This window comes from Martes martes (genome assembly GCF_963455335.1).
Source record: "Martes martes genome assembly, chromosome: X".
NCBI classification, from domain to species: Eukaryota; Metazoa; Chordata; class Mammalia; order Carnivora; family Mustelidae; genus Martes; species Martes martes.
In genome coordinates this window covers 68,200,104-68,227,668 of record NC_137897.1, presented here as the reverse complement: position 1 = coordinate 68,227,668, position 27,565 = coordinate 68,200,104, and the positions used below count along the sequence as shown (strand labels likewise).

At 36.5% G+C, this 27,565-nt stretch overlaps 1 protein-coding gene across 3 annotated transcripts in view; it reads right to left on the bottom strand.

The window, feature by feature from the left end:
* The window catches only part of DACH2 (dachshund family transcription factor 2), a gene marked incomplete at both ends in the record, with an annotated part of 854,168 nt that overhangs the window by 145,680 nt on the left and 680,923 nt on the right, over positions 1-27,565 (bottom strand). For all 3 annotated transcript variants that reach the window (XM_080794934.1, XM_080794935.1, XM_080794936.1), the window contains 2 exons: positions 3,867-4,039; positions 16,998-17,156. In XM_080794934.1, coding sequence (XP_080651060.1) covers positions 3,867-4,039; positions 16,998-17,156 — 332 coding nt within the window. The remainder of the gene's footprint in view (positions 1-3,866; positions 4,040-16,997; positions 17,157-27,565) is intronic.

The following is a 27,565-nucleotide window of genomic DNA, read 5'->3' as shown; positions in this document are numbered from 1 at the left end:
GAAACTGGACCACTTTCTCACAACAAACATAAAGATAAACTTAAAATGGACTAAAGACCTAAATGTGAGACATGAAACCTTTTAAATCCTAGAGGTGAACGCAGGCAGTAACTTCTTTGACATAGGATGTATTGAATTCTTTCTAGATATGTCTCCTGAGGCAAGGGAAACAAAAGCAAAAATGAAGTATTGGGACTAAATTAAAATAAAATGTTTTACACAGTAAAGGAAATGAGCAAAAGTAAAAGGAAACCTAAGGAATTGGGGAAAATATATGCAAATTACATATCTGAAAAAGGATTCCTATCCAAAATATATAAAGAACTTATAAAACTCAACACCACAAAAAAGAATAATCCAATTAAATACAGACAGAAGACATGAAGAGATATTTTTCCAAAAAAGATATACAGATGGCTAACAGACACATGAAAATATGCTCAACATCACTCATCAACAGGTAAATGCAAATCAAAAGCACAGTGAGATATCTCCTCACACCTGTCAGCATGGCTAAAATCAACAACGGGACAAACAATAGTTGCTGGCAAGGATGTGGATGAAGGGGAACACTCTTGTGCTGTTGGTGGGAATGCTAACTGGTGCAGCCACTCTGGAAAACAGTATGGAGTTTCCTCAAAAATCTAAAAATGGAACTACCCTACAATCCAACAATTGCACTACTAGGTACTTATCCAAGGAATACGAAAATACTAATACAAAAGGATACTTGTACCCTGTGTTTATAGCAACATCATCTACAATATCCAAATTATGGAAAGAATACATCAACTGATGAATGGATAAAGAAGTGAAAAAAAATATATATATATACACCATGATATATTATTCAGCCATAAAAAGATAATATCTTGCCATTTTCAATGACATGGATGGAGCTCGAGAGTATTATGTTAAGTGAAATGTCATTTGGAGAAAGACAAAATCCATATGATTTCACTCATATATGGGATTTAAGAAATAATACAAATAAGCATATGGAAAAAAACAAGAGTAAGGCAAACCAAGAAATAGGCTTTTAACTATAGAAAACAAATTGATGATTACCAGAGGAGAGAGTGGTGGAGGGATGAATTAAATACATGATGGGGATTAAGGAGTGCACTTGCTGTTAAGCACTGCGTGTTTTACGGAAGTGCTGAATCTCAATGTTGTACACCTGAAACTAATACTATATTGCCTGTTAACTAACTGAAATTTAAATAAAAACTTCAAAAAATTTGTAAATATAAATAGAGAAAACATGTTTTGTTTAAATAATCCCCATATCCTCCAAATAGTAGTATATGAAAAAGTCTTGATATGTAGTTTTGCCCACTGCCTGTAGGATTCTAACAGATGGAACTGGAAAGTGCTCTTCACCAAGAAGCATACTGAAAAATTTCTGCTAAAATATACATAAAATGATGTGTGAAATTTTTGTCCTTATAGCTTAGTATCATATTGATAACTGTTCTTGAAAGGAGTATTAGAAATTTCAATATATGAACATCCAATTGGCAATTAATTAGAAAGTTTTTATTATGTAATTTCCTTTGAATTATTTCTAAAACTAATAGTTACAATTATGTAATAATATTTTTGCAAAAAAATAAACAAAACATGGCAACAATATTAAAAGCCTCTCAGTATTCACAGATATCAACTCCTTAAAAACAGAACAAAAGAAAACATTTTTTATTCATTTCCCTAGCATCATCTGATAGAAATCTACTTCTATAAATCCATGGAAAAATTTTATCAAAGACCATTCAAAATAAATCTATTGTTTTCAACTGACTTTGGTCAAAATAATTATATGAAAGTAGATCCAATTTTCATATTTGCTAAGACTTAAATAAGCATGTTATCTAATAACAACTTTTAAAAAGCAGTACCCTATTTTATGTTGTAAAGGTTCTGACTCTAAAGTTGCATATGAAATAGTCAAATTAGCAGTAAACAAAACTATAGTTCTCTTGCTTTAATATGTTAAAATATTTGGATTATTTAAGAAGATAATTATCCTTTCCATTTCCATCATCATCACCACCAATAATCAAATGCTAGTTATGAGCTCCTCCCTAAGAGCCTCTTTACTCTAAATTCATGGCAAAGCTACCAAATGTCCCAAGCATTCAACCAAAATGTAGCCGGTTCACTCTGAGTAGTTATAATTGAGAAAACGGAATAAATGCATTATTGAAAAGTTATAAACATGCCTCTACTGAAAGTAGTTTTTCATCATTTCAAAGCAAGTACTTAAAGCTATACTTTGTTTCTTAATAGTTTTCTAATTTTGTGTGGGGTCAAATTTACTTAGTAGTCACCCAATTTCAAAATCATGGGAAAATTATTCCACCTTTTAAATATGTTCATATTTTTTTTTCTCAAAGATAACTGTGTTTCCTGGTTTAGCCTCTGATCAAATATTCAAACAACAAAATTTTGGATTAGCTATGATAGACTGATCTATTGAGGGCCACAATCTTTGTAGGAAGCATACTTCTACTTGGCCATGTAAATAAGTATGGAGTTCAATAAAAAATTATCAGTTTTTCTTGTCCTTTCCTACAAAGTTTATACCACAAATTTTCCTCATTATTTTAAAAATCCCCAAAGGTGGAAGCTAATTTAAAATGAAACAAAAATATCCAGAATCTCGCATTTCCTCTGCATTTCTTTCACATTCCTCCATGTACATCTATTACAATCATACCAGTATTGCCATGGTCCAGTTCAAATCCAACAACTGTAATGCCTTTCATGATCCTTTCCCCCTCTTTTTGACAAGCCAGGTATAATAAGTCCCTCCTCTAAATTCCTATAGTACTTGTTGATATTCCTTGTCATTCATCACAATCTATCTTGTTAGTTCAAGTTAAATGGGTACTTGTTGTTTGTGTCACATTTAGTTTGTGAGTACTGAAAGTGAAGGATTATGTCTTCTTTACCTATATCCCATGTTGCCCAATACAACATGTATATTTCAAGGGTATAATATTTCTTGCATAAATAAAAGAACAAAGTTGCTCTTATTGACTACACTCTTTTGATCCTACATACCCTTATAATATCTCCTGCCAAAAGAAAAATAAATAATAAAGTTCACATGATACTTGGAGAGAGGGCAAGAGGCCCTATTGCAAACTAATAGAAAACATCACGACAGATTATAAAAAATTATTTGTGTTTCATTACCCAATGGTCATGAAAGTTTGGGGAAAAAAGTATTCTAATGTTGATAATGATAATTCTGTAAATTATCATAAATATTTGCTTAATGTTTAACAGTATTTAACCTATATTTTACTCAAGTTATCTCTGGATAGCCAATGAAGTAAGTGGGATAGATTATTACTATAATGTTTAGTTTACAGTTGAGGAAAAAAGCTCATCATGCAGATTAAATGTCATATCCAAGATTGCTGAGATAAAGTGGCAGGATCAGAATCGAGACCTAGGTCATTCTGACTACAAGTCCTATATAGTATATACTACCCCAGAACTGCCTCCAAAACATCAAAAAAATGCACAGTGTTTACTTTATTTCACTCTAACAATGGTAATCATTTTTGTACACTATTCTACTGTGCCATTAGTCTTGCTATGCCTCCCACCCACTGTGCTTGTGATTGCAAGACATGAAGCTAGAATTAAAGGTGAGATCTGTGGTCATGGAATAAAAAGAAACAAACAACGAAACACCTAAGCAGGCCAAGTCAGAAATATAATCAATACTATATGCTAACCAATTGAGTCAATGAGCTGTGTGTTTATGCTGAAGATTCAGTGGGATTGCTAATATTTCCTCAAAATTTACATGTAACCATAACCTGTGTCTTCTTCCAAATCATAATTCTTACCTTTATAACAGAGGCCCCAGCGCTGGAGAGTGGACTGTGAATCTGGGCTGCAGCAGCCATGTTGGCAATAGTATTGAGATGGTTCATCTGATTCATTGCCATGGCAACTGATGCAGGAGGTAAGCTGACTGGAAGTAGGGGATGAGGCATCATCATAAATGGCAGATCCAGTCCTAAAAGAGACAGTGCCTGTTAAATTATTACATTTAGAAAAGGGAAATCACATCAAAATTGATGCTATGGAATGTTTTTTTTTTAAAGTATCTGAATTTATTCTTGTTGGCTTTTCTTTTAAATCAAGTTTCATTATATCCTAGTATCTCTTTGGGCAATTAATGGTACTTAGGATTTAATGTTGCTTTATAATTTAAAAAAATATTCCTATATCCATAAACTTTCATCTCTTCCTTTTTCTTGCTCTCACTATCAAAATATTTATATGACACAAGTTGTTTTACCTATAAAGGTAAATAAAAATCTTTAAGCCAAACATCATTTTGTTTAATAAAAAGTAGCTTTCTTTTTAATGTTTATAATATATTGATGTGTTAGTAGCTTCTAACTTAACACCCTCTTTTGAAAATATAGTCGTGGTGCTGGTAAGACAGGATGTAGATTCTCTAGGCTTCAGAATTATTAAAGAAAATAAGACTTGGAATATGTTCTTTTTAAAAGAAGATTTTATTTATTTATTTATTTATTTATTTATTTATTTATTTATTTTAGAGAGAGAGCGTGTGAGTGGGGAGAGAAGCCGAGGGAGAGAGAATCTGAAACAGACTGCACTGAGTGCAGAACCCAATGCAGTGCTCAATCTCATGTCCTTGAGATCATTACCTGAGCAGAAACCAAGAGTTTGATACTTAACCGACTAAGCCACACAGGTTCCCCTTGGAATATGTTCTACCCTTTTAGTTATAATCTCTAAAATGAATGCTGTAGCTCTAATTTGAAATCTTTATCAATAAGGAGTAACTCCCCTACCAAAATATTCCACCTATTTTCAGTTCAATAACAAATACCAATATCATTGAGTAGTATCTAGAATTCTGTTTGTTTTCTTATGCAAGGTGAAATAGTTTTTACATATTTTTAATTTCTTAATGAATATCTTTGAAGTATTATCTGCATTACACTTGTGGTAGCTGCAGATATGTCATCATGAAAAATGTAGGAAGTTAAAATACTTGTCTACTTACCCTTATGAGGTTTGGATTTGTGAGGACACATTTTTGAGCAGAGGTTAGGAAGGGTTAGCCTAACATTATAGATATTAATATCACTCTGATAAGTAAATGATAGTACTTTACAATGAACTATTGCCTCAACAATAATCTTTACTTTATTTGGACAGAAGCCCAGAAACCAGTAATCTTTAACAGATGTTCTGAAACATCTTTGCCTATAATTTTCCTAAATTATTACAGATTATAGAAATCTACAATGGACAGTGTTTATGTTGATCTCACACACAACTATCCATTCTTAATAATATTCTTTTATCCTCTTTGCCATCCCCTCATTTTTTTCTTGCTTTGAAGATCACAACTGCTAGTAAACAACAATGAATCAATAGGAAGTATTTCCAGAGTCCACCTAAATCTCATTCCTCAAAACAACAGTAACAGTAATACAAATTCTCAAAACACATAATTTTAGGACAAAAAGCAGGCTAGAAAAAAAATGCTGTTAGTTGATTTTAGGTCTGTCTCCTGGGCTCAACAATGATGGTTGAATTAATGCCATTAACAACAACAATAACAAAATATCAAAAGTATGCAGTAGAATAAAGCACACTTAACAGCTCTCATGCAACACTAAAATGATCATCTCAATTGAACGAATTCCTATATAAAGAACACAACAGTCACCAATATTTGTGATTTAAAAAAAAACAGCCATAAAATGTACTTTTAATAGAATTTCACAAGGGTTTAAAAAAAGGTTAGAAACCTAAATTATGCATGGAAACCAAGAAGGAGAACATGCTCTTACTTCCTATAACTGCAAATCCCCACAGAATATTAATAAAATATTTTAAACTTTCCCCCTATCAATTGACTTATGGCTCACTATCTCTAAATCCTTTTAGGGAGCAAGCTGCCAAACCCAACATTTCAGTTATAAAATTTCCTTCTGTGATTATTAATTTATTAGAGAAGCATCAACACAGTGTTAAGACTGAATTAAAAAATGGCCTCTGCACGCCCTTTTAAACTACAAGTGTTTCAGTTAGCCTTCCAAAATTACTTTGATGTATATGCATTTTATACTATACTCCTCATATGCTTTTGTTATGATATTATGTGACAGACATTAAATTAATCACTGTTTATCTTTTCCCTAAACCTTTATTTGATGTTCAACATAATACTAATCAATGCTTTAAATAGGTTTCTATATAAGGCTCTCATTTACCCAAGATAATTATAGATCTCAAGGCTTCTTTGTGTACTCAGAGTTTTAGTAGAAGATTGATCAAGTTGTAGATGAAAAGTAGCCATTGGTGCCTCCCTTTACCACACAAATGCTTAAATAAGCCTCTATTCAATTTACTTTTCCCTTAACAGTGTAATAATCTGTCCTCAGTTCTCCAAAGATTTTCAGCATCATTCAGACACCAACTGGCCATATCAAGTCATATGACTAATTAAAGTCCAGTTGACATGCAAACTAAACAAAGACTACAAAGAGAATTTAACAGCCTATTGACAGTTTTAAAATATGATTCATTAAACATTTTGAAAGACCATGAAGGACTTAAAAGTTACACTTCTAGATCATGACCTGCAATAACTGTCAATTGATTATAATGCCCTAGACTCTAAGCTAATATTGACATCACTGGCTAGTTTGAGTGACCTCACATGAGCTGCACATATAAAGCATATGCAAATATTGAATTATGTAAGGAAACGTTTTCCCAAAGTTGAAAACATTAAATTAAGAGCCATCAAAAGTACAGCACACTCTAACAATCTGGCTCATTTGGTAACATGCCCGAAATGTATAGACTGTTTTTTAAATTAACATATAATGATATGTTATATCATTATAACTTTGCTTATAATTTGCTTCAGGGGTACAGGTCTGTGAATCATCAATCTTACACAATTCACACCATTCACCATAGCACATACTTTGCTTCAGGGGTACAGGTCTGTGAATCATCAATCTTACACAATTCACACCATTCACCATAGCACATACCCACCCCAGTGTCCATAACCCAGCCACCCTACCCCTTCCCTGCCAACCCCTAGCAACCCTCAGTTTGTTTCCTGAGATTAAGAATCTTTTATGGTGGGACGCCTGGGTGGCTCAGTTGGTTAAGCGGCTGCCTTCGGCTCAGGTCATGATCCCGGCGTCCTGGGATCGAGTCCCACATCGGGCTCCTTGCTCCGCAGGGAGCCTGCTTCTCCCTCTGCCACTCTGTCTGCCTGTGCTCGCTCTCTCTCTCTCTCTCTCTGGCAAATAAATAAAATCTTTAAAAAAAAAAAAAAAAAAAAAAAAAAAAAAAAAAAAGAATCTTTTATGGTATGCCTCCCTTCCCAGTCCCATCTTGTTTCATTTTTTCCTCCTTACCCCTCAACAACCTCCCGCCCTGACTCTCAAATTCCTCATATCAGAGAGATCATATGATAATTGTCTTTCTCTGATTGACTTATTTTGCTTAGCATAATACCCTCTAGTTCCAGTCACATAATCGCAAATGGCAAGATTTTGGGGTTTTTTTATGACTGCATGGTATTCCTGTGTGTGTGTGTGTGTGTGTGTGTACACACACACATATATATACACACATATGGATAAAGAAGATTTGGTGTGTGTATACACACATATGTATACATATATAGGTATATATACACATATATATACATGTATACATATATATATGTATACACATATATATACATATATATACCTATATATGTATACATATGTGTGTATACACACACCAAATCTTCTTTATCCATGTGTATCACATGTGAGATAGATATAGATATATATATATAAGATATATATAGATATATATATAAGATAGATATAGATATATATATATAAGACAATTTTATATATATCTATATCTATATCTATATCTATATCTATCTCACATGTGAGATATATATATCACATCTTCTTTATCCATTCATCTGCCAATTGACATCTAGGTTCTTTCCGTAGTTTGGTTATTGCGAACATTTCTGCTATAAACATTTAGGTGCACATGCCCTTTCAGATCACTACATTTGTATCTTTAGGGTAAATACCCGATAGTGCAATTGCTGGGTCGTAGGGTAGCTCCATTTTCAACTTTTTGAGGAACATCCATACTGCTTTCCAGAGTGGCTGCACCAGCTTGCATTCTCACCAAAAGTGTAGGAGGGTTCCTCTTTCTCCATGTCCTCACCAACATCTGTCATTTTCTGACTTCTTAATTTCAGCCATTCTTACTGGTGTGAGGTGGTATCTCACTGTTTTTGATTTGTATTTCCCTCATGCCAAGTGATGTTGAGCACTTTTCCATCTGTCTGTTGACCACTTGGATGTCTTCTTTGAAGAAATGTCTGTTCATGTCTTCTGCCCATTTCTTGATTGGATTGTTTGTTCTTTGGATGTTGAGTTTGATAAGTTCTTTATAGATTTTGGATACTAACCTTTTATCTGATATGTCATTTGCAAATATGTTTTCCCATTCTGTTCATTGTCTTTTGATTTTGTTGACTGTTTCCTTTGCTGTGCAAAAACTTTTTATCTTTTTTTTAAAGATTTTATTTATTTATTTGACAGACAGAAAGCACAAGTAGGCAGAGAGGCAGGCAGAGAGAGAGGAAGGGAAGTAGGCTCCCTGCTGAGCAGAGAGCCCAATGTGGGGCTCGAACTCAAAACCCTGGGACCATGACCTGAGCCGAAGGCAGAGGCTTTAACCCACCAAGCCATCCAGGCGCCCCAAAAACTTTTTATCTTGATGAAGTCCCAGTAGTTCATTTTTTCCCTTGCTTCCCTTGCCTTTGGTGATGTTTCTATGAAGAAGTTGCCATAGCTGAGATCAAAGAAGTTGTTGCCTGTGTTCTCCTCAAGGATTTTGATGGATTCCTGTCTCACATTGAGGTCTTTCATCCATTTTGAGTCTACTTTTGTGTGTGGTGTAAGAAAATGGTTCAGTTTCATTATTCTGCATGCAGCTATCCAATATTCCCAACACTATTCATTGAAGAGATTGTCCTTTTTCCATTGGACATTCTTTCTTGCTTTGTCAAGGATTAATTGACCATAGCGTTGGGAGTCTGTTTCTGGGCTCTCTATTCTGTTCCATTGATTTATGTGTCTGCTTTTGTGCCAGTACCATGCTGTCTTGATGATTACAGCTTTGTAATAGAGCTTGAAGTCTGGAATTGTGAGGCTGCCAACTTTGGTTTTCTTTATCAAAATTCACAGTGTACGGATAGAGGGTACATACCTCAATATCACAAAAGCCATCTATGAAATACCCACAGCAAATATCACTCTCAATGGGGAAAAACTGAGAGCTTTCCCCCTAATGTCAGGAACATGCCAGGACTGTCCACTATCACCACCGCTAGTCAACATAATATTAGAATTGCTAGCCTCAACAATCAGACAACACAAAGAAATAAAAGGCATTTGAATCAGCAAAGAAGAAATAAAAATCTCACTCTTTACAGATGATATGATACTTTATGTGGAAAACCCTAAAGACTCCACTCCAAAACTGCTAGAACTCATACAGGAATTCGGTAAAATGTCAGAATATAAAATGAATGTACAGAAATCAGCTGTATTTCTATACACCAACAGAAAGAAAGAAGAAAGAGAAATCAAGTAGTTGATCCCATTTACAATTGCACCCAAAGCCATAAGATACCTAGGAATAAACCCAACCAAAGAGGCGAAGAATCTGTATTTAGAAAACTATAAAGCACTCATGAAAAAAAAAATGAGGAAGACACAAAGAAATGGAAAAGTGTTCCATGTTCATGGATTGGAAGAAGAAATATTGTGAAAATGTCTATGCAACCTAAAGCAATCTACACATTTAATGCAATCCCTATCAAAATACCATCTTTTTTTCAAAGGAATGGAACAAATAACCCTAAAATTTATATGGAGCCAGAAATGTATAGACTTTTAAAAGTATGGGAATTAAATTATTTTTTAAAATCACCAAAATGGGTCATTGCTTTCCTGTTAACCGCAAGGTCATCATGCTATCTACTATAAGCATTATTTCTCAAGCACCTTGGTATTCCAGCAACTCTTATAACTCTTATGTAAGTGAATAACACCACCTCTTCCTAGCTATTAAGGCTACAAACTTCAGTGATAGTCTAATACTCCTAAAATCCCACACTCGTTTGATTTCCAAGTCATGTTGACCTCTGTAACATTTTCCCATTTCTAGTCAGGTACCAATCCTGTCATATTTGTTTTGTACCCTGTCTTTCTGGTTGGTTCTTCTATGCCATTTAATTTGCCTTTCTACTCCAATTTTAGGACTTTAGTGGCTATTTAACATCTCCAAAATAAAATATAAACTCTTCAGTTCCATGTGAAGTTACATTTCTAGCTTTGTTATCTCAGGATATTTCTCTGTGTATGCTCTACTCTAGCCTTACTGAACTAATTGCAGCACTCTACAATTTGAATTCACCTTAGCTTACTCTTATTCATGCCTCCATCTGGAATCTACCTCTTTAACCCTCCCTTCAGCAGTTTGAATATATCATGTTATTCCCTTCTGGCTTGCAAAGTTTCTGTTGGGAAATCTCCTGCTAACTTTATGGGTCTTCCCTTGTAAGTTAAGGACTTATTTTGTCTTGCTGCATTTAAGGTACTTTTTTAAAAATCACTATATTTTCCCGATTTAATTACAGATGTCTTGGTGTTGGCCTGCTATTGATGATTTTGATGGAAGTTCTGTGTTCCTATGGGATCTGGGTATCTCTTTCCTTCCCCAGATTAGGGAGGTGGTCAGCTATTAGTTCTTCAAATTTTTTAGAAGATTTTATTTATTTATTTGACAGAGAGAGCACAAACAGGGGGAGCAGCAGGCAGAGGGAGAGGCAGGCAAAGGAAGAGAGAGCCTGAGGCTGAGCTTAATCTCAGGACCCTGGAATCATGACCTGAGCTGAGGCCAGATTCTTAACCAACTGAGCCACCCAGGTACCCTCAAATACATTTTCTGCTTACTTTCTGTCCTCTTCTTTTTCTTGGACTCCTATAATATGAATGCTATTGCATTTGATGGAGTCACTTGTTTCCCTAAGTCTATTCTCATTTTGCATAATTTTTTCTCGCTTCTTGTTCAGCTTAATTGCTTTCTATTACTTTGTCTTCCAGGTAATTAATTTGTTCCCCTGCTTCTTCTGATCAGCTGTTCATTGCATCAAGCATGTTTCTAATATGATTTATTAGACTCTTCATCTCTGATTTATTCTTTTTAACTCTTCTTTCTCTGTGGTAGGGTCTTACTGATGTCTTCTATTTTTTTCTCAACCTCAGTGAGTTCCTTATCATTGTTGCTTTAAGTTTTACTTCAGGCATGTTAATTATATATACTTTTTTTCACTTAGATCTTTGACTGTGGCTTTATCTTGTCCTTTTATTCCTCTGTTCTAGAAATATTTAAGACTATGCCTTCTTCTGTGCTAGAAAATGAAGTTATGTCTCCTGCTTCTGAAAGTAATGACCTTATGCAGAAAATGTGGTGTTGTGTGAAGGGCCTAGGTATATCCAGGAGTGTCTCTGGTGTGTGCTGCATGTGCCCTGCCACTGGCTGCTCTTTCCTTCAGGCCATTCATCTGCAGAGATTTTTCTTGCCTGCTGTAGGCAGTGTTTTATCTCTGGTTTGAATATGGTTGGTTTTAACTAGGTGTGTTCTGGTTGGCTTCTGAAATGAGACCTAACACTACCTCCATTAGAATTGAGCCACTGTAAAACTCTGGTAGGGTACAGGTGGTGGGGGCTATAATTTGTGCTGGTCTTTGGCTGAAGGAGCCCTCTGAGCTTGAATGAGGCAAGTGTGACTTAGTAGGGCAGATCCACCAGAGCACACGGGAGAAGCTTGGTGTAAGCAAGTTAGGTAGCCAGTGTTAGAACTACACTGCTTCCTGTTTATGCTGAAAGACTCGGGAGAAAAATGGTGCCAGTCAGCTCCTTTGTTCTCAGAGAGGTATCTCATTAAACCTGCCAATTAGGAAACTGCTCAGAGAACAGTGACTAATCTCTCTACTATGTGCCCCAGGTGCTCTTCAGATCACTCCATGCTGCCTGGCCCTGGGCCATTTTCTTTCCTTCTCTCCAGGAACAAAGCAGTGATCTCCAGGCTCTATCCCAGGCACATCCCCTGAACTGTCAAACTCCAGGCTTTAGGTCCTGCTGGTTGCAAGAACTCGCAAAATTCAGTCACTCTTTTTTTTTCCCCCCAAACCACTGGCTATGGGGAAATATTTTCCTTGTGTGATCCCGTTTGCTCCACTCTCTTGTTCCCTTCTCCAGGACCATGACTCCCTCACCTTTGCAGCAGCTGTGATCTGGTTCTCCAATAACCCTCATCTTTGCACTTCTTATCTTCTTTGATGTGGCCTCTTCTTTCTTGTTATGGAGATTTTTTTTCTGTCAGTTTTAAGGTGATTTCTGGGGTATTTAGGATGATTTGATAGTTATATAGTTATATAGTCATGTTTATGGTATGAGGTGAAACCAAGGTCCTCCTAGTTTGCCATCACTTTCTAAGCTAAGTATAAATTCTTTAAATATTTTGGATATTTATACCTTATTGGGCATATCATTTCTAAATATATTCTTCCATTCAGTAGGCTGTCTTTTGTCTTGTTGAGATTGTCCTTTGCTATGAAAAAGCTTTTTATTTTGATGTAATCTCAATCATTTATTTTTTTAAATTTCCCTTGCCTTATGAGACATACATAAAAAAATGTTGTTACAACTTATGGCCGAGAAATTACTACTTGTGTTCTCTTCAAAGATTTCTATAGTTTCAGGTATCAAATTTAGTTCTTTAATCCATTTTGAGTTTAATTTTGGTGTTAGGAAGTGGTCCAATTTCATTTTTTATACGTAGCTGTCCAGTTTTCCCAGCACCGTTTATTGAAGAGGCTCTCTTGCCCATTGTACATTATTGCCTTCTTTGTCATAGATTAATTGACCATATAATCAGGGATTTATTTCTAGTTTTTCTGTTCATTCATTTGATCTACATGTCTATTTTTGTTCCAGTATCATTCTGTTTTGATTACTACAGCTTTGTAGTGTACCTTGAAACCTGGAATTGTGATACCCCCAGCTTTATGTTCTTTGTCTCATGATTGCTTTTTCTTTTGTGGTGACACACATATTTTAGTATTATTTGTTTTAGTTTGTGAGAAGTGCTGTTGATATTTTGGTTGAGATTTCATTGAATCTTTAGATTGCTTTGTGTAGCATGGACATTTTAACAACATTGGTTCTTCCAATCTATGTGAATGGAATATCTTTCCAATTGTTTGTGTCATCTTCAGTTTATTTCCTTAGTGTTTTTTGGTTTTTAGGATACAGGTCTTTTATCTCTTTGGTTAAATTTATTCCTAAATAAAACATCTACTTGAGGAAATTGTAAATGGATTTTTCATAAAATTTCTTCCTGCTTCTTTGTTATTTGTGTAAAGAAATGCTACCAATTTCTGGATTTTATTTTTTAGTCTGCAAATTTACTGAATTAATTTATTACTTCTAGTAATTTTTTGGTGGAGTCTTAAGGTTTTCTGTGTATAGTATCATGTCATCTGCAAATAATGAAAGTTTTGTGTTATGCTCCAATAACGGGTCCTTGATTAAAGGAGTGAGACTGATACAAAGTGAAGGTCAAGCAAAGCTTTATTTTGCGCCAAGCATCAAGAATCAGACCGAACGTTCGGGGCCGCACCTCTTACAAGAGAGGGTGACCCTTCTATTTCACAGTCTAGCTTTTAAGGGCAAAGGCCATGCGGTTGGGCCTGGCCACGCACAGGTGACAAATTGAATTACAATTTACCCTAGTAGACATTTGGAACAGCCTATTAAAGCTTGATTAGGATTGGCGCCAAAAGGGTTCCCAAAGGGCGGGGGCCCATACTCCTTGGTAGCTAGGGAGACAGTATGCAACCCCCTACTGATCAGATGTCTCCACCTGGCCTGACCCACCTTTGTATCTGGGCTTTGTTACCTGGAGCTGGTCTCCAGGACTTGTTTTTAAGTGAATCCCCTGGGGGAAGGGGAGCAGGGACAGTTTAAGGGTTAAACAACAAGGTTTTTGTTTAACCTCAAAGAAAGCCTCTTGCTAAAATATAAAAATATAAAATAGGTCCTTATATTTTGCTTCTTCCTTAACTATTTGGATATCTATTTCTTTTTTCTTGTCTGATTACTGTGGCTAGGATTTTCAGTACTAACTTGATAAAAATGAGAAGATTAGACATCCTTTTTTGTTCCTAATATTAGAGGAAAAGCTCTCAGCTTCTTTTGATTAAGATGTTACCTGTGGATTTTTCATATATAGCTTTTAGTATTTTGAGCTATGTTCCCTCTACAACACCACTTTTGTTGAGAGTTTTTTATAATGAATAGGCATTTTTTAAAATAACTTTTCTGCGTGTATTTAAATGATCATATGATTTTTATCCTTAGTTTGTTGATGTCGTGTATGATGGTGATTGATTTGTGGATATTGAACCATTCTTGCATTCCCTGAATAAATCCTACTTGGTCATGTTGAATAATCCTTTTAATGTATTGTTGAATGTAGTTTCCTAATGTTGTGTTGATGGTTTTTGCATATATATTCATCAGGGATATAGATCTGTAGGTTTTTTTTTGTTTTTGTTTTTTAATGGTGTTTACCTGGTTTTGGTATCAGGGTAACTCTGGCCTTGTATAATGTATTTGAATTTTTTTTTCTCTTCAATTTTTTGGGATAGTTTGAGGAGAATAAGCATTAATTCCTCTTTAAATGTTTGGTAGAGTTTGCCTCTGAAGCCATCTGGTCTGGGACTTTTTTTTACGGGGGTTATGTTTACATTACTGATTTAGTTTCATTACTTGTCATCAGTCTGTTCAGATTTTCTATTTCTTCGTGGTTCAGGTTTGAAAGATTGCCTATCCTTCTGTTGTTGGATAAAATATTCTATAAAAGTCCATTAGAGCCAGTTGATTAATGTTGCTTCTCAGTTCAATTATGCTTTTCCTGAATTCCTGTCCTGGACCAGATAACCTGGCTCAACTTGGAATTAAGTTATATTTACTGTTCCCTGTAGCTGTTGTGTTAGTGGTAATTTCTTGTCCTCCTTATTATCTTTGGTGTGTCCTAAAGAATCCAAATTCAATTTGGTGTGAGGACTTCAGTTTCCTCAGTTGCAATCCACTGTTCTTATATAGAGCCTTATTGTGGTGGTGGTAACATGTGTAAGGAGGAGAAACATGATTAGATTTCAGTCTCTTAATGAGTCTGTGTCTTTGGGCTATGATTTTCACAAAGGATTTTTAGCTTTTATCTCTCTTAGGTGAGAGAGGAAGACTAGAGGGGTCTAAAGTTGAGTATTTCTCTTTTCACATAGGAAATGTTAAAGGGGCTAGAGAAGTGCATGTCCCTTATCTCACATTAATGATTACAGGATGCTGGACTTTAATTTATCCTTTCCCCCACAGCAGTTAGACTCTGGTAAAACAAAGTAGTTTAACTCTGGCAAAGTAGTTTCCTTTGAGGGTTGGCCTTTGTTGAGGTGAACAGAACACTTTGAGCATATTTTAAAATGGGTACTTCTGTCTCCCAGCAAGAAACATGAAAGGCATTTTCTCAGGTCATCACCATGAGAACCTCAAGGTGCTCCTGGAGTTAAGGCTTATGAAAGTGCAGAGACCCACTAGGAATTGGCCCCCAGGGGTTTTTATATCTCACACTAGGTCCAAACTGAATCTCTAGCAATTTAAATATTTCTACGAGACTCTAGCTAGCTCCCTGTAAGTTCTGATTTTCTATATCTGCCTATCTCTTCAATTTGGGGGATAGCTCTGCCCTGTGAATTCAGTCTCTGATGGATTTAAAAGAGTTTTTTTTTTTTAATCTTGCTTTGATGAGGAGTGACTTCTAAACTTGTCAGACCAGAAACCAGAAGTCTTCCAAGCTTTCCTGCTTTATGAAATAAGTCAACTTTAATCAGTCCTTTTTTCAACTTCTCATAACACAATATTTATAACTTTCTTGGAATTTATTTAGTTATCTTTGCTTAATATTTCACCTCTATGTACCTTTCATATTTGAGTTTATAACATTTTAAAGACCCATAGCTCATTCTGTATGCTTGAAACTGATAAATTTCATTAAGATTTAAGACATCATATTAAAATATTTCAGAATCTCTTTGCTCTGTTGTTTTAATCCTAAGGTTTAGTGAGAGAATGAAAATCTCAGGGAAAGAAATAATGAAAGTTTTCTCTCAGATTCCTGCTTATAAGAAAATTAGGATTTAAAAAAAATAAAAGTGGTGTTTTAGTCAAGTAATGTATATAAGACACACTTTCCTACAGAAAGACTTCTGAGTTTTTGAAGTTCCTAAAAACATCATCTAAACTTGAATTTGTATACATTCAATTAATGAGTAATAATAATACTTATAATGTATACAGTTCTTACTGTATGCAAGTCACTAATAGCTTTTCTTTTGTTATTTTTAGCACTCACAATGACCTTACCTAATAGGTATATTTTTATTCTTCCTTTGTAGTTGTGGACACTGTGGAGACTTGGAAAAGTTAGATGAATTCTCCAAGTCAAATAGTAGCATGGAATTCAAAAGATGTGGATTTCAAACCCAAGTTTATGTGACTATAGACAACTTTCTTAATTACTCTGTTACATGATTTCCCATGTATTTTTACTCTGCTACATGCCCTCTAAATCCATCTTTACTCTATAAAACCCACACTTTCAAATGAATCCTTCTCAATCTATCCTTATGACTTCAAATTGTTGAACATTGTGGAAGGAAAATACACTAACCCTGCTTGACCAAGGTTTCTAGTGGGTCTTGTGTGGTATTTTTCTCAACACACCAACTTTTGAAAGGACAGAATACATACTATTGGTCAGTAAGTGGTTCTGCTGCAGTGGATTGAGGGCAGGAGTACCCCCAAGGCCTGGCTGGCTAGCCAGGGCTGCATGAGCAAGTCCATGTTGGGGTCCAGGAGCAGCAAGAGAAGATTGCATCTTATCCTTATCCCAGGAGGACTCACTTCCACCTGAAAAACATTTATATGAACAGATTGCAATTTGGCAACTTTCCATGAGAGGCTTTTTGAAAATTCCCTGTTAGGGGTGAAATTATTAATCTTAATACTTAGAAAATCATTATTAAACATAGGGAACTTATTTTCATAATCGGTTCAGAAAGTTTCAATAACCTTGGATTTAAGCTGCTTCTGAGAACACTAAATAACTCTCACTAATGATATAGTTACAGGTAGTCTAAACAAATCAAGAATCATAATGAATAGCTTTTGAAAGCACTAACTTGTTGAAGGCCATTAACTGACCACTACAGCCTCCCATTCTGGTGATGCCAATGTGTCTCCCCCTTACCTGGCTAAGGAAAAAAGACACTTGATGAGGGCAGCAAACTTTGGTGCTGGCTTTTTGCTGTGATTTACCATAAACTCTCAACCACTGCATGGTCATGAAACTGCTCTAATGGGACAAACCAACAAATAGCAAAAGCATAGTGACCCTCTCCTATAAGATCACTACAGGTCTGTGCCATGTGGGTCCATAAAATTTAGAGTTTTGAAACCCAGGTTCATGCCCAAGATAAAACACAAGAGTAGTATACCACGTGGCAGGCAGATAACTCAAACACAGACAAGGTGAAGACAAGGATCTGATGGAAGCTGGGGACACAAGAGGGGTGATTATTCACTCTTCTGTGAGTGTTTCCTAAAGAGTGATGGGTTCAAACTCTCCACTCCAAGGAGGAGAAAGTGGAGCAAAGCCATTACCCTCCCCTGCACTGCAACACAGACCAACTTCAGTGAATAACACAGTGTCCTACAGTGGAGACTGGAGTTGCTTGCATTAAGCCCTACAGGTGTATGTTTACTAGGGCAGATTTGCATGAAAATCAGCCCAGCAGCTCCCGTCCCCAGAAGACCAACACAAACCCCTCACAGGCACCAAATTTACTGATAATAGAGGGCTGCAAAGCTTTAGCTATAGGGCAAATGGGATCTAGAGTCTTTCTTTAGATCTAATTTCTTTTAAAAAACAGACCAAACACACCTAGGTAAAACTTGCCACACAGTGGACAAGGCCCAAACACCTCCCGATACAGACAAGAAGAAACTATGCAAAGGATTTACCTGAAGATAGGGGCAATCAAAGCACAACAGAAGAATGCATATAAGACCTCTGCCCTAGTTTTTGGACCTCTTCTTAATATAGCCATTACTCTCAGGAACACAAATATAACAGGCTTTCCTAACAATCGCGCATACACACAAAAGAACAGTGACCTAGACAAAATGACAAGATGTAGGAATTCACCTCTAAAGAAAGAACAGGAAGAAGTAATGGCCAGAAATTGAATCAAAACAGATATAAGATGTATGAAACAGATGTTAAAACAACAATTATAAGGATTGTAGCTGGGCATAAAAAAACATAGAAGACACTAAAGAATCCCTTACTGCAGAGATTTTAAAAAAACTAAAAAACTAGTCAGGCCAAAATTAAAAATGCTATAACTCAGAGGCAAACCCAACTGGAGGCCATGAAAATGAGGATGGAAGAAGCAGAGGAATGAATCACTGATTTAAAAGATAAAATTATGGAAAATAATGAAGCTAAACAGGGAAGGAAAAGTATTAGAACACAAATGTAAACTTAGAGAGCTCAGCAACTTCTTAAAGCATAACATTCCTATCATAGGAGTTCCAGAAGAAGAGAAAGAAAAGGGGGCAGAAGTTTCATTTGAGTAAATTATAGATGAAAAGTTGCCTAATCTGGGGAAGGAAACAAATAGCAAAATCCAAGGTGCATGGAGAACTCCCATTAAATTCAACAGAAGCCAGCCATCACCAAAACATATCATAGTCAAATATACAAGATATATGCAGAAAAGGAAAGAATGTTGAAAGCAGCAGTAGGGGGGAGCCCTTAACATACATGGGAGACACATCAGTTTCACAACAGATCTGTCCATAGAAGTGTGGCAGGCTGGAAGAGAGTTGCATGATACATTTTGTGTACTGAATGGGAAGATATGCAGCCAAGAATACTTTATCCAGCAATCCTGTAATTCAGAATAGGAGAGATAAAGGTTTTCCCCGACAAACAAAAAGTAAAGGAGGTCATGAGCATGAAATGAGCTCTACAAGAAATATTAAAGGGGGCTCTTTGAGTGGGGAAAAAAGGCAAAAGGCAACAAAGAATAGAAAGGAACAGAGAGCATCACCAAAAACACGAACTATACAGGTAACACAATGACACTAAATTCATATCAACAATTATTCTGAAGGTAAATGGACTAAATGCTGCAATTAAATGACAGAGGACATCAGAATGGATTAAAAAAACAAGAACAAGGGGCACCTGGGTGGCTCAGTTGGTTAAGCGACTGCCTTCAGCTCAGGTCATGATTGCAGGGTCCTGGGATGGAGCCCAGCATCAGGCTCCCTGCTCAGCAGAAAGCCTGCTTTTCCCATCCCACTCCTCTGCTTGTGTTCCTTCTCTTGTTGTGTCTCTCTCTCTGGCAAATAAATAAAATCTTGAAAAAAAAAGAGAATAATCTATATGCTGCTTAGAAGAGACTCATTTTAGACCTAAAGACACCTGCAGATTGAAAGGAGAGGAATGGAGATTTCAGATAGGAGAGGGAACTAAGATGGCAGAGTAGTAGGGAGACCCTGGGCTTGTCTCATCCAATGGATACTGCTAGATCAACATCAAATTATTTTGAACAACTAGAATTTCAATCTTAGCGTTAAGAAAACATTTTGCACAGGGGTGCCTGGGTGGCTCGGTCATTAAGTGTCTGCCTTTGGCTCAGGTCATGATCTCCGGTTCTTGGGATTGAGTACTCATCAAGATTCTCGCTCAGCAATACTTCTCCTTCTCCCTCTTCCTCTGCCTGCTGCCCTCCCTGCTGTGCTTGCTCTCTATCAAATAACTAAATAAAATATTTTTTTAAAAGAAATCATTTTTCACTAAAAGAGGGAGAGAGATAATGTGACAGATGCAAGGCTCAGAGACATGAATTGGATGAGAGAAAAAACCATAGTGCTGTGGAGGGGAGGGAGCCCTTTTTGGGGAAAGAAATCAGGGAGAGAGGGAGAGAGTGGGAGAAAGAGCAATGTATAGGGCTCATGAAAGATACTGCAGTGTGAGGATCCCCTGGGTCACAGTGGGAGATGATGGTCCCCTTCCTAAAGTACATTAGGAAGAAGGTATTTGCCTTTTCAAAGACAAAGAGGGTATATTGCCTCTCCAGTGCCATTCAGTGGCTGTTCAACAGCAGGGAACAAAGGCATACTCAGAAGGCTGATAACCTGGTTTCACAATAGATTCTAGGGACCTGCACAGCCATGCAATTGCTTTTCTGGGACAGAATGGTGTCAGGTGCAGGGTGTGAGGCTCTTATGGGGGAGGGAGATGGGTCTGCATGTTGTCAGGTCTTTCAGATTTGGAGTTTTGAATCCCAGCCACTGACCAGAGATAAATACAGAGCTGTGGTACTGGGCAATTCGATGACCCAGGCACAGACAGGTTGAGGGCAGCAATCTGACAAAAGCCTGGGACATTGGGGTGAAGATTGTTTGCTGTTTGTGAGGGCCTCCTGAACAGTGGTGGCCCCCAAGTTCCCCTCTCTGGGGACAAGTGCAGATTGACACGATCTTCCACCCCCACCAACCAGGCCAACAGTGTGGTTGGACTTCAGAGAAAAAACAGCCCCCCCAGTGGAGGTTGTAGTCACATACACCAAACCACTCTTCCCTTTGCCTGGCAGGGGCATATTTACGAGGACAGGTCTGACTGTAAGCCAGAGCAATGAGCCTCTCCCCCAGAGGACCAACTCAGGGCACCCACATATACCAAGTCTACTGATAGAGTGCTCCAAAGCATCAGCTTCAGTTATGGTAGACATAAGATCAGATTTTTAAAAATTCTTATTTATTTATTTAAAAAGTTTTTAATTTATTTTTTTTCTTTCCTCTCTCTCTCTCTCTCTCTCTTTCTTCTTTCTTTGGAATCAGGCTTGTAGTTTTTTGTTCATTTGTTGGTCTGCTTGTTTAAGCCTCTCCTTTTGGGACAAGATCTTTTTTTTTCCCCTCTTCTTTATTCTGTCTTTGTTTTTCTTTGGAATCAGCTTATAATTTTTGTTTGTTTGCTTTTTTTTTCCTTTTTCTTTTCACCTTTCTTGGATCAGGCTTTTTTTTTTTAAGTCTTATATTAACAAACAAATCAAAGCACACCTAGTTAAAAGTCCAAACACTTCCCACTGCAAGCAAAGAGGAATTCTGCAGAGGACTGAATTTGTGGTAAAGAGCAGCCAAAACACAAAAGCAGAGTACACACAGCATACACGAGAAACACTTCCTGAAGTGACAGGACCACACAGTTTATAACCCTTTATTAATATAATATTACTCTCAGGAGCAAGAAACATAAAAAGCTTTCATAACATGCAAGATACAAAAACCTAGACATAATGACAAGATGGAGAAATTCTCTTCAAAAGAAAGATTAACAAGAAATACAACCAGATACTTGCTCAAAACAGATATAAGCAATATATCTGAACAAGAATGCAGAACAATAGTCAAAACAATAGTATCTGGACTTGAAAAAAGCATAGAGAAATAATAAAATGAAACTGGACCACTTTCCTATATCATACACAAAAATAAATTCAATATGAATGAAAGACTTAAGTGTAAGACAAGAATCAATCAAAATCCTGGAGGATAATATAGACAGCAACCAGTTTGACATGGGCTGTAGCAACAGCTTGCTAGACACATCACAGAAGACAAGGGAAACAAAAGTGAAAATGAACTATCAGGACTTCATCAAAATAAATACCTTTTGCACAACAAAGGAAACAATCAACAAAACTAAAAATCAACCTATGAAATGGGAGAAGGTATTTGCAAATGATTTATCTGATAAAGGGCTAGAATCCAAAATCTATAAGTAACTTATCAAAGTCAACACCTCCAAAATAAATAATCTGGTTAAGAGATGGACAGAATACATGAGCAGATGTTTCTCCAAATAATACATACAGATGGCTAACAGACACATGAAAAAAACCTTAACCTCACTCATTAGCAGGGAAGTAAAAATCAAAACCATAATGAGTTATCACCTCACACAGTGTCAGAATAGCTAAATTCAACAACACAGGAAACAACAGGTGCTGGCAAGGATGTGGAGAAAGGGGAACTGTCTTTTACTGTTAGTGGGAAGGCAAACTGGTGCAGCCAGTCTGGAAAACAGTAGGGAGGTTACTCAAAAAGTTAAACATAGAACTACCCTACAACCCAGTAATTGCACTGCTAGGTATTTATCCAAAGGATACAAATCTAATAACTCAAAGTCACATGTACCCCAGTGTTTGTAACAATAGTATCAACGATAGTGAAATTATGGAAAGAGCCCAAATGTCCATTGTCTGATGAATGGATAAAGTAGATGTAGGATATAGATACTAAGGAATATTACTCAGCCAAAAAAAAAAAAAGAATGAATGCCATTTGCAATGATGTGAATGAACTAAAGTGTATTATGCTAAGCAAATAAGTCAGTCAGAGAAAGACAAATACCATAGGATTTCATTCATATGTGGAATTTAAGAAAGAAAACAGATGAACATATGGGAAGAGGGAAAAAAGAGAGGGAAACAAACCATTAAGAATCAGAGACTCTTAATGATAGCAAACTGAGGGTTGATGGAACGTGGTGGGTGGGTGTTAGGTTAAACTGGTGATGGGCATAAAGGAGGGCACATGTTGTGATAATCTGAGTGTTATATGTAATTGATGAATCACTAAGTTCTACTCCTGAAACTTTAACTGACTAGAATTTAAATAAAATTTGAAACAAAAAGAGAAGAAAATGGATCTTGGATATTAGCCCTTTATCTGTTGCATCATTTGTGAATATATTCTCCCATTCCATGGTTTGCCTCTTTGTTTTGCTGAGCAATGTCCACAATTGACAAACTACGGAAAGAGCCAAGATGCCCCTCAACAGATGAATGAATAAAGAAGATATGGTCCATATATACAATGGAATATTACTCAGCCATCAGAAAAGATGAATAACCAACTTTTCTATCAACATGGACAGGACTGGAGGAGATTATTCTGAGTGAAATAAGTCAATCAGAGAGAGTCAATTATCACATGGTTTCACTTACTTGTGGAACTAAGGAATAACATGGAGGACATTAGGAGAAGGATAAGAAAATCAGTAGGGGGAAATCAGAGGGGGAAATGAACCACAAGAGACTGGGGACACTGAGAAACAAACTGGGTGTTTTAGAGGGGAGGGGGTTGGGGGGTTGGGTGAGCCTGGTGGTGGGTATTAAGGAGGGTATGTATTGCATGGAGCACTGGGTGTGGTACATAAACAACGAATCTTGGAACACTGAGAAAATAAAATAAAATAAAACAAAATAAAAGAAAGAAAGAAAGAAAAGAAAGAAAGAAAGAAAGAAAGAAGAAAGAAAGAAAGAAAGAAAGAAAGAAAGAAAGAAAGAAAGGAAGAAAGAAAGAAAGAAAGAGGTTGTGTTGGCTACCCTATCTATTTGTATGATGTGGTTCATTCATTCAGAGGTCAGTGGTCCTGATCCTATTCCCTTTCCGGAAATGTGACATTACCATGTCCACCTGGATTACTCTATCTCATATACTGCCTAAAACACTGACTCTGTTTTGTGAAGAGGTATGGGTCTGAGAATATTGGACACTGTGTAAAATATGTGCATTTACTCATTTATAAAAAATATAGAAATCACATGCTCATATTCTTAACATTCAACTTCATAAATATTTTCACTTCTTTGAGATCTTCCCAGTGCTTTGCTCATATGGATACCAATTTTTACACTCTGCTTTGTTACTTCAGATATCACATTTACCAAGTAAATATGCAATGGCTAAATGTAAAGACTACATAATAGTCTACTGAGTTATTGTGCTATAATTTATTAAACTTTGGATATTGAGTTTGCTATAAATTTGTCAGTATTCTGAATTATGCAGAGATACCAGGGATGTGTGCACACAGAGGAAAGACCATATAATGACAAAGGTAGAAGTTGCCTTCCTGCAAGACAAGAAGAGAGGCCTCAGAAGAATCCACACCTGCTGACATTTTGATCTTAGACCTTTAGCCTCCAAAACTATGTGAATATAAACTTGTTATTTAACTGACCATTCTGTATTGTCTTTGTCCTTTTGGGCTGTCATAGCAAAAACAAGATAATAAAAATAGCATAGACTGGCAGATGCAGTGTATGTTGAGGACCCACATTCTGGTTCTTAGATAGCCATATTCTCACTGTGACCTCCCATAGCATAAGGGATCTCTGGAGTTCCTTGAGGTCTATTTTATGAAGGCATTTATCCCATTAATGACCCCTTAAAGGCCCTCCATATAAATACTATCACATTGGGGATTAAGATTTAACACATGAGGAGCACCTGGGTGGCTCAATAGGTTAAGTATCAGCAGAGTAGGAGAACCCTGTGCTAATCTAGCCCCATGTTTATGACTAGGTATCATCCACATCCAAGTCAATAAGTCAAAGAGTGATTCAAAGACTGGCAGAACAAACTCCACAACTAAATACAGAGAAGAAGCTGCATCTTAAAGTTTAGGGAAGTCAGAAAGGTGGAGGAAGGTTGTCTACAAAAGGGAAGGAGCTGCATGCAGGGAGAAGGCAGGGAAATGAACCCTCATACCAGGTAGCTCATATGGGGAGGATTAATTCAGATAATATTTGGCTTTGAAAACCAGAGGGGCTGAATCCCATGAGTTTCTATAACCAGTGGGACTAGGACCTTAGAGCTTTAAAAGTCAGCTGATTCAGCATTGGGCTACCTGGGAGGGTGAGTGGTAACAGGGTCACCATCCTTAAAGACACAGCAACCTGCACAAAAGGGCAACATAAAAAGAAAATAACTTACACAACACTGGGAACAAATGGGAGACAGATTTGTTCATACTGATTTTGGAGTGTGTTGGGGGACTTCTTTGAAAACAAAGGACCTGGCAGGCAACTTTCACTTCACCTGCCCTCTAGCATAAACAAAGGGCCACCTGTGGGTGGCTGGGCAGCATAGACACTTTCTACCTAACACACTAGCAATGCACAATGTCCACAAATTCTCTGGAGGACTCACCTACTCCAAGCTTGTTAACTTCAGCTCTAGGCTCACAGAAATTTTTGTTAAGTTGCACATGCATCACATGCAGCTGCCAGGTACACCATTGTGACAATGTGCTATGCCAAGACAACTTGCAGCATCAGCCCATATTGTTGAACCATGCTCAGTTGTGTCCAGCCATTCCCAAGCTCAGTGCCCAGCCTCACACCCACAGCCACACTGGTGTGCAGACCCAGCAATCACACTTCTTGGGGGGATACAGCATAGGACTAATAGCTCAGAAAATTTTTTTGGTAAAAATGATGCCTCAATCCCAATTTATCAAGCAGGCATGCCCTCTCAAAGCTGGTCTTCCTGAGTCCCACTAACACCATAGACAGAAAGCATTAGGCAGAGTCAGTGAAGATGATTGCACTGGAAGGAAAATTGACTCAGATGCAAGAGCAGGAAATTAGCAACATGCATAGGATACTCTCCTGAAGTGTCAGGTTCTGGTGAAGAGGGGACACTGCACTGCAGGTCATTCCAGGACCTCTTCTTCATAAAGTCTCTACTTTTGAAAGCAGAAGACATAATTGCCTGTCTTAACACAGAGAAACAGAGAAGCAGACAAAAAGAAGAAACTGAGAAATTTATCCCAAATGAAAGAACAAGATAAGGCATGGCCAGATATCTAAGTGAAACAGATTTAAATAACATGTCTGAGAATTTAAAGCAAGGATTACAAGGATACTCACTGAACTTGAGAAAAGTGTGGAAAACGTGAGTGAGACCTTAACACACAGATCAGGAATAATATAGCAGAGATAAAGGACTCAATAAACAAAATGAGAATCACATTTCCTGGAGTGAACAGCTAGCTGGACTAAGGAGAAGAATGAATTAATAACATAGAGACAGAGCAATGGAAAGTTACCAAGCTGAACAAAAGAGACAAAAAGCATTATACAAAATGAGAATAGATTTGAGGAACTTAGTGACTCCATCAAACATAATAACATTAGTATTACAGGAATATCAGAAGAAGAGAGAGAAAAGGGGGCAAAAAATTATTTGAAGAAATAATAGCTGAAAACATCCCTAATCTGGGGAAGGAAATAGACATCCACATCCAGGAGGCAGAGAAATCCCCTCAAAATCAATAAAAACAGACCCCACACCAAGACATATTGTAACTAAATTGGGAAAAAAGTAAAAAGAAAAAAAATTAAAATCAGCAAGACAAATGAAGACGGTAACTTACAAGGGAAATCCATAAGGCTAGCAGGACATTTTTCAGCAGAAGCTTGGCAAGCCAGAAGAGAGTGACATGATATATTCAGCGTGCTGAATGGGAAAATTCTGCAACCAAGAATATTCTATCCAGCAAGGTTATCATTCAGAATAGAAGAATAGACAGTTTATCAGATAAACAAAAACTAGTTCATGAACACTTAACCAGCCCTGCAAGAAATATATAAGGGGGCTGAGTGGAAAGGAGAGACCAAAAGTGACAGTACCAAGGTAGGAAGCACAAAAGTAGTAAAAAATGAATATTTTTGAAAAAAATCAATTAAAGTCACAAAATTAAAATATAAATATATATATTTTAATTTTGTGACTTTCTTAATTGATTTATATATATAATATATATATTTTTTGATTTTGTGACTCTTAATTGATTTTTCATAAATATTCATAATTTCAAAAGTATTCATTTTTCATGAATTTTCATTTTCATAAATATTCATTTTTACTACTTTTGTGCTTCCTACCTTTACACTGTCACTTTTGGTCTCTTTCTCTTTCTCTCTCTCTCTCTCTCTCTCTATATATATATATAATATAACAATATATACCTTAAACATGGGGAGGAGAGGGTTAAAAATGGATTTAAAATTGAATGACCATCATATATACTGAATATAGACTGTTATATGTAGAAGGGGTTATACACAAACCTGATGATAACCATATATCAAAAACCACTAATAACGTGCAAAGAATAAAGGAAAATAAATGCAAATATATCACTAAAGAAAATCAGCAACCCACAAAACAGACAAAGACAAAAGGATCAGAGAAAATCTTCAGAAACAGTGACAAAACAAATTATAAAATGGCAATAAACATGTATCTATCAATAATTACTTTAAATGTAAATGGGATAAATGCACCAATCAAAAGTCTCCAATGGATTTAAAAAACCAAGAGGATCTATGTGCTGCCTATAAGAGACTAATTTCAGATGTAAAAACAAAGACTGTAACATAAGACAAAGA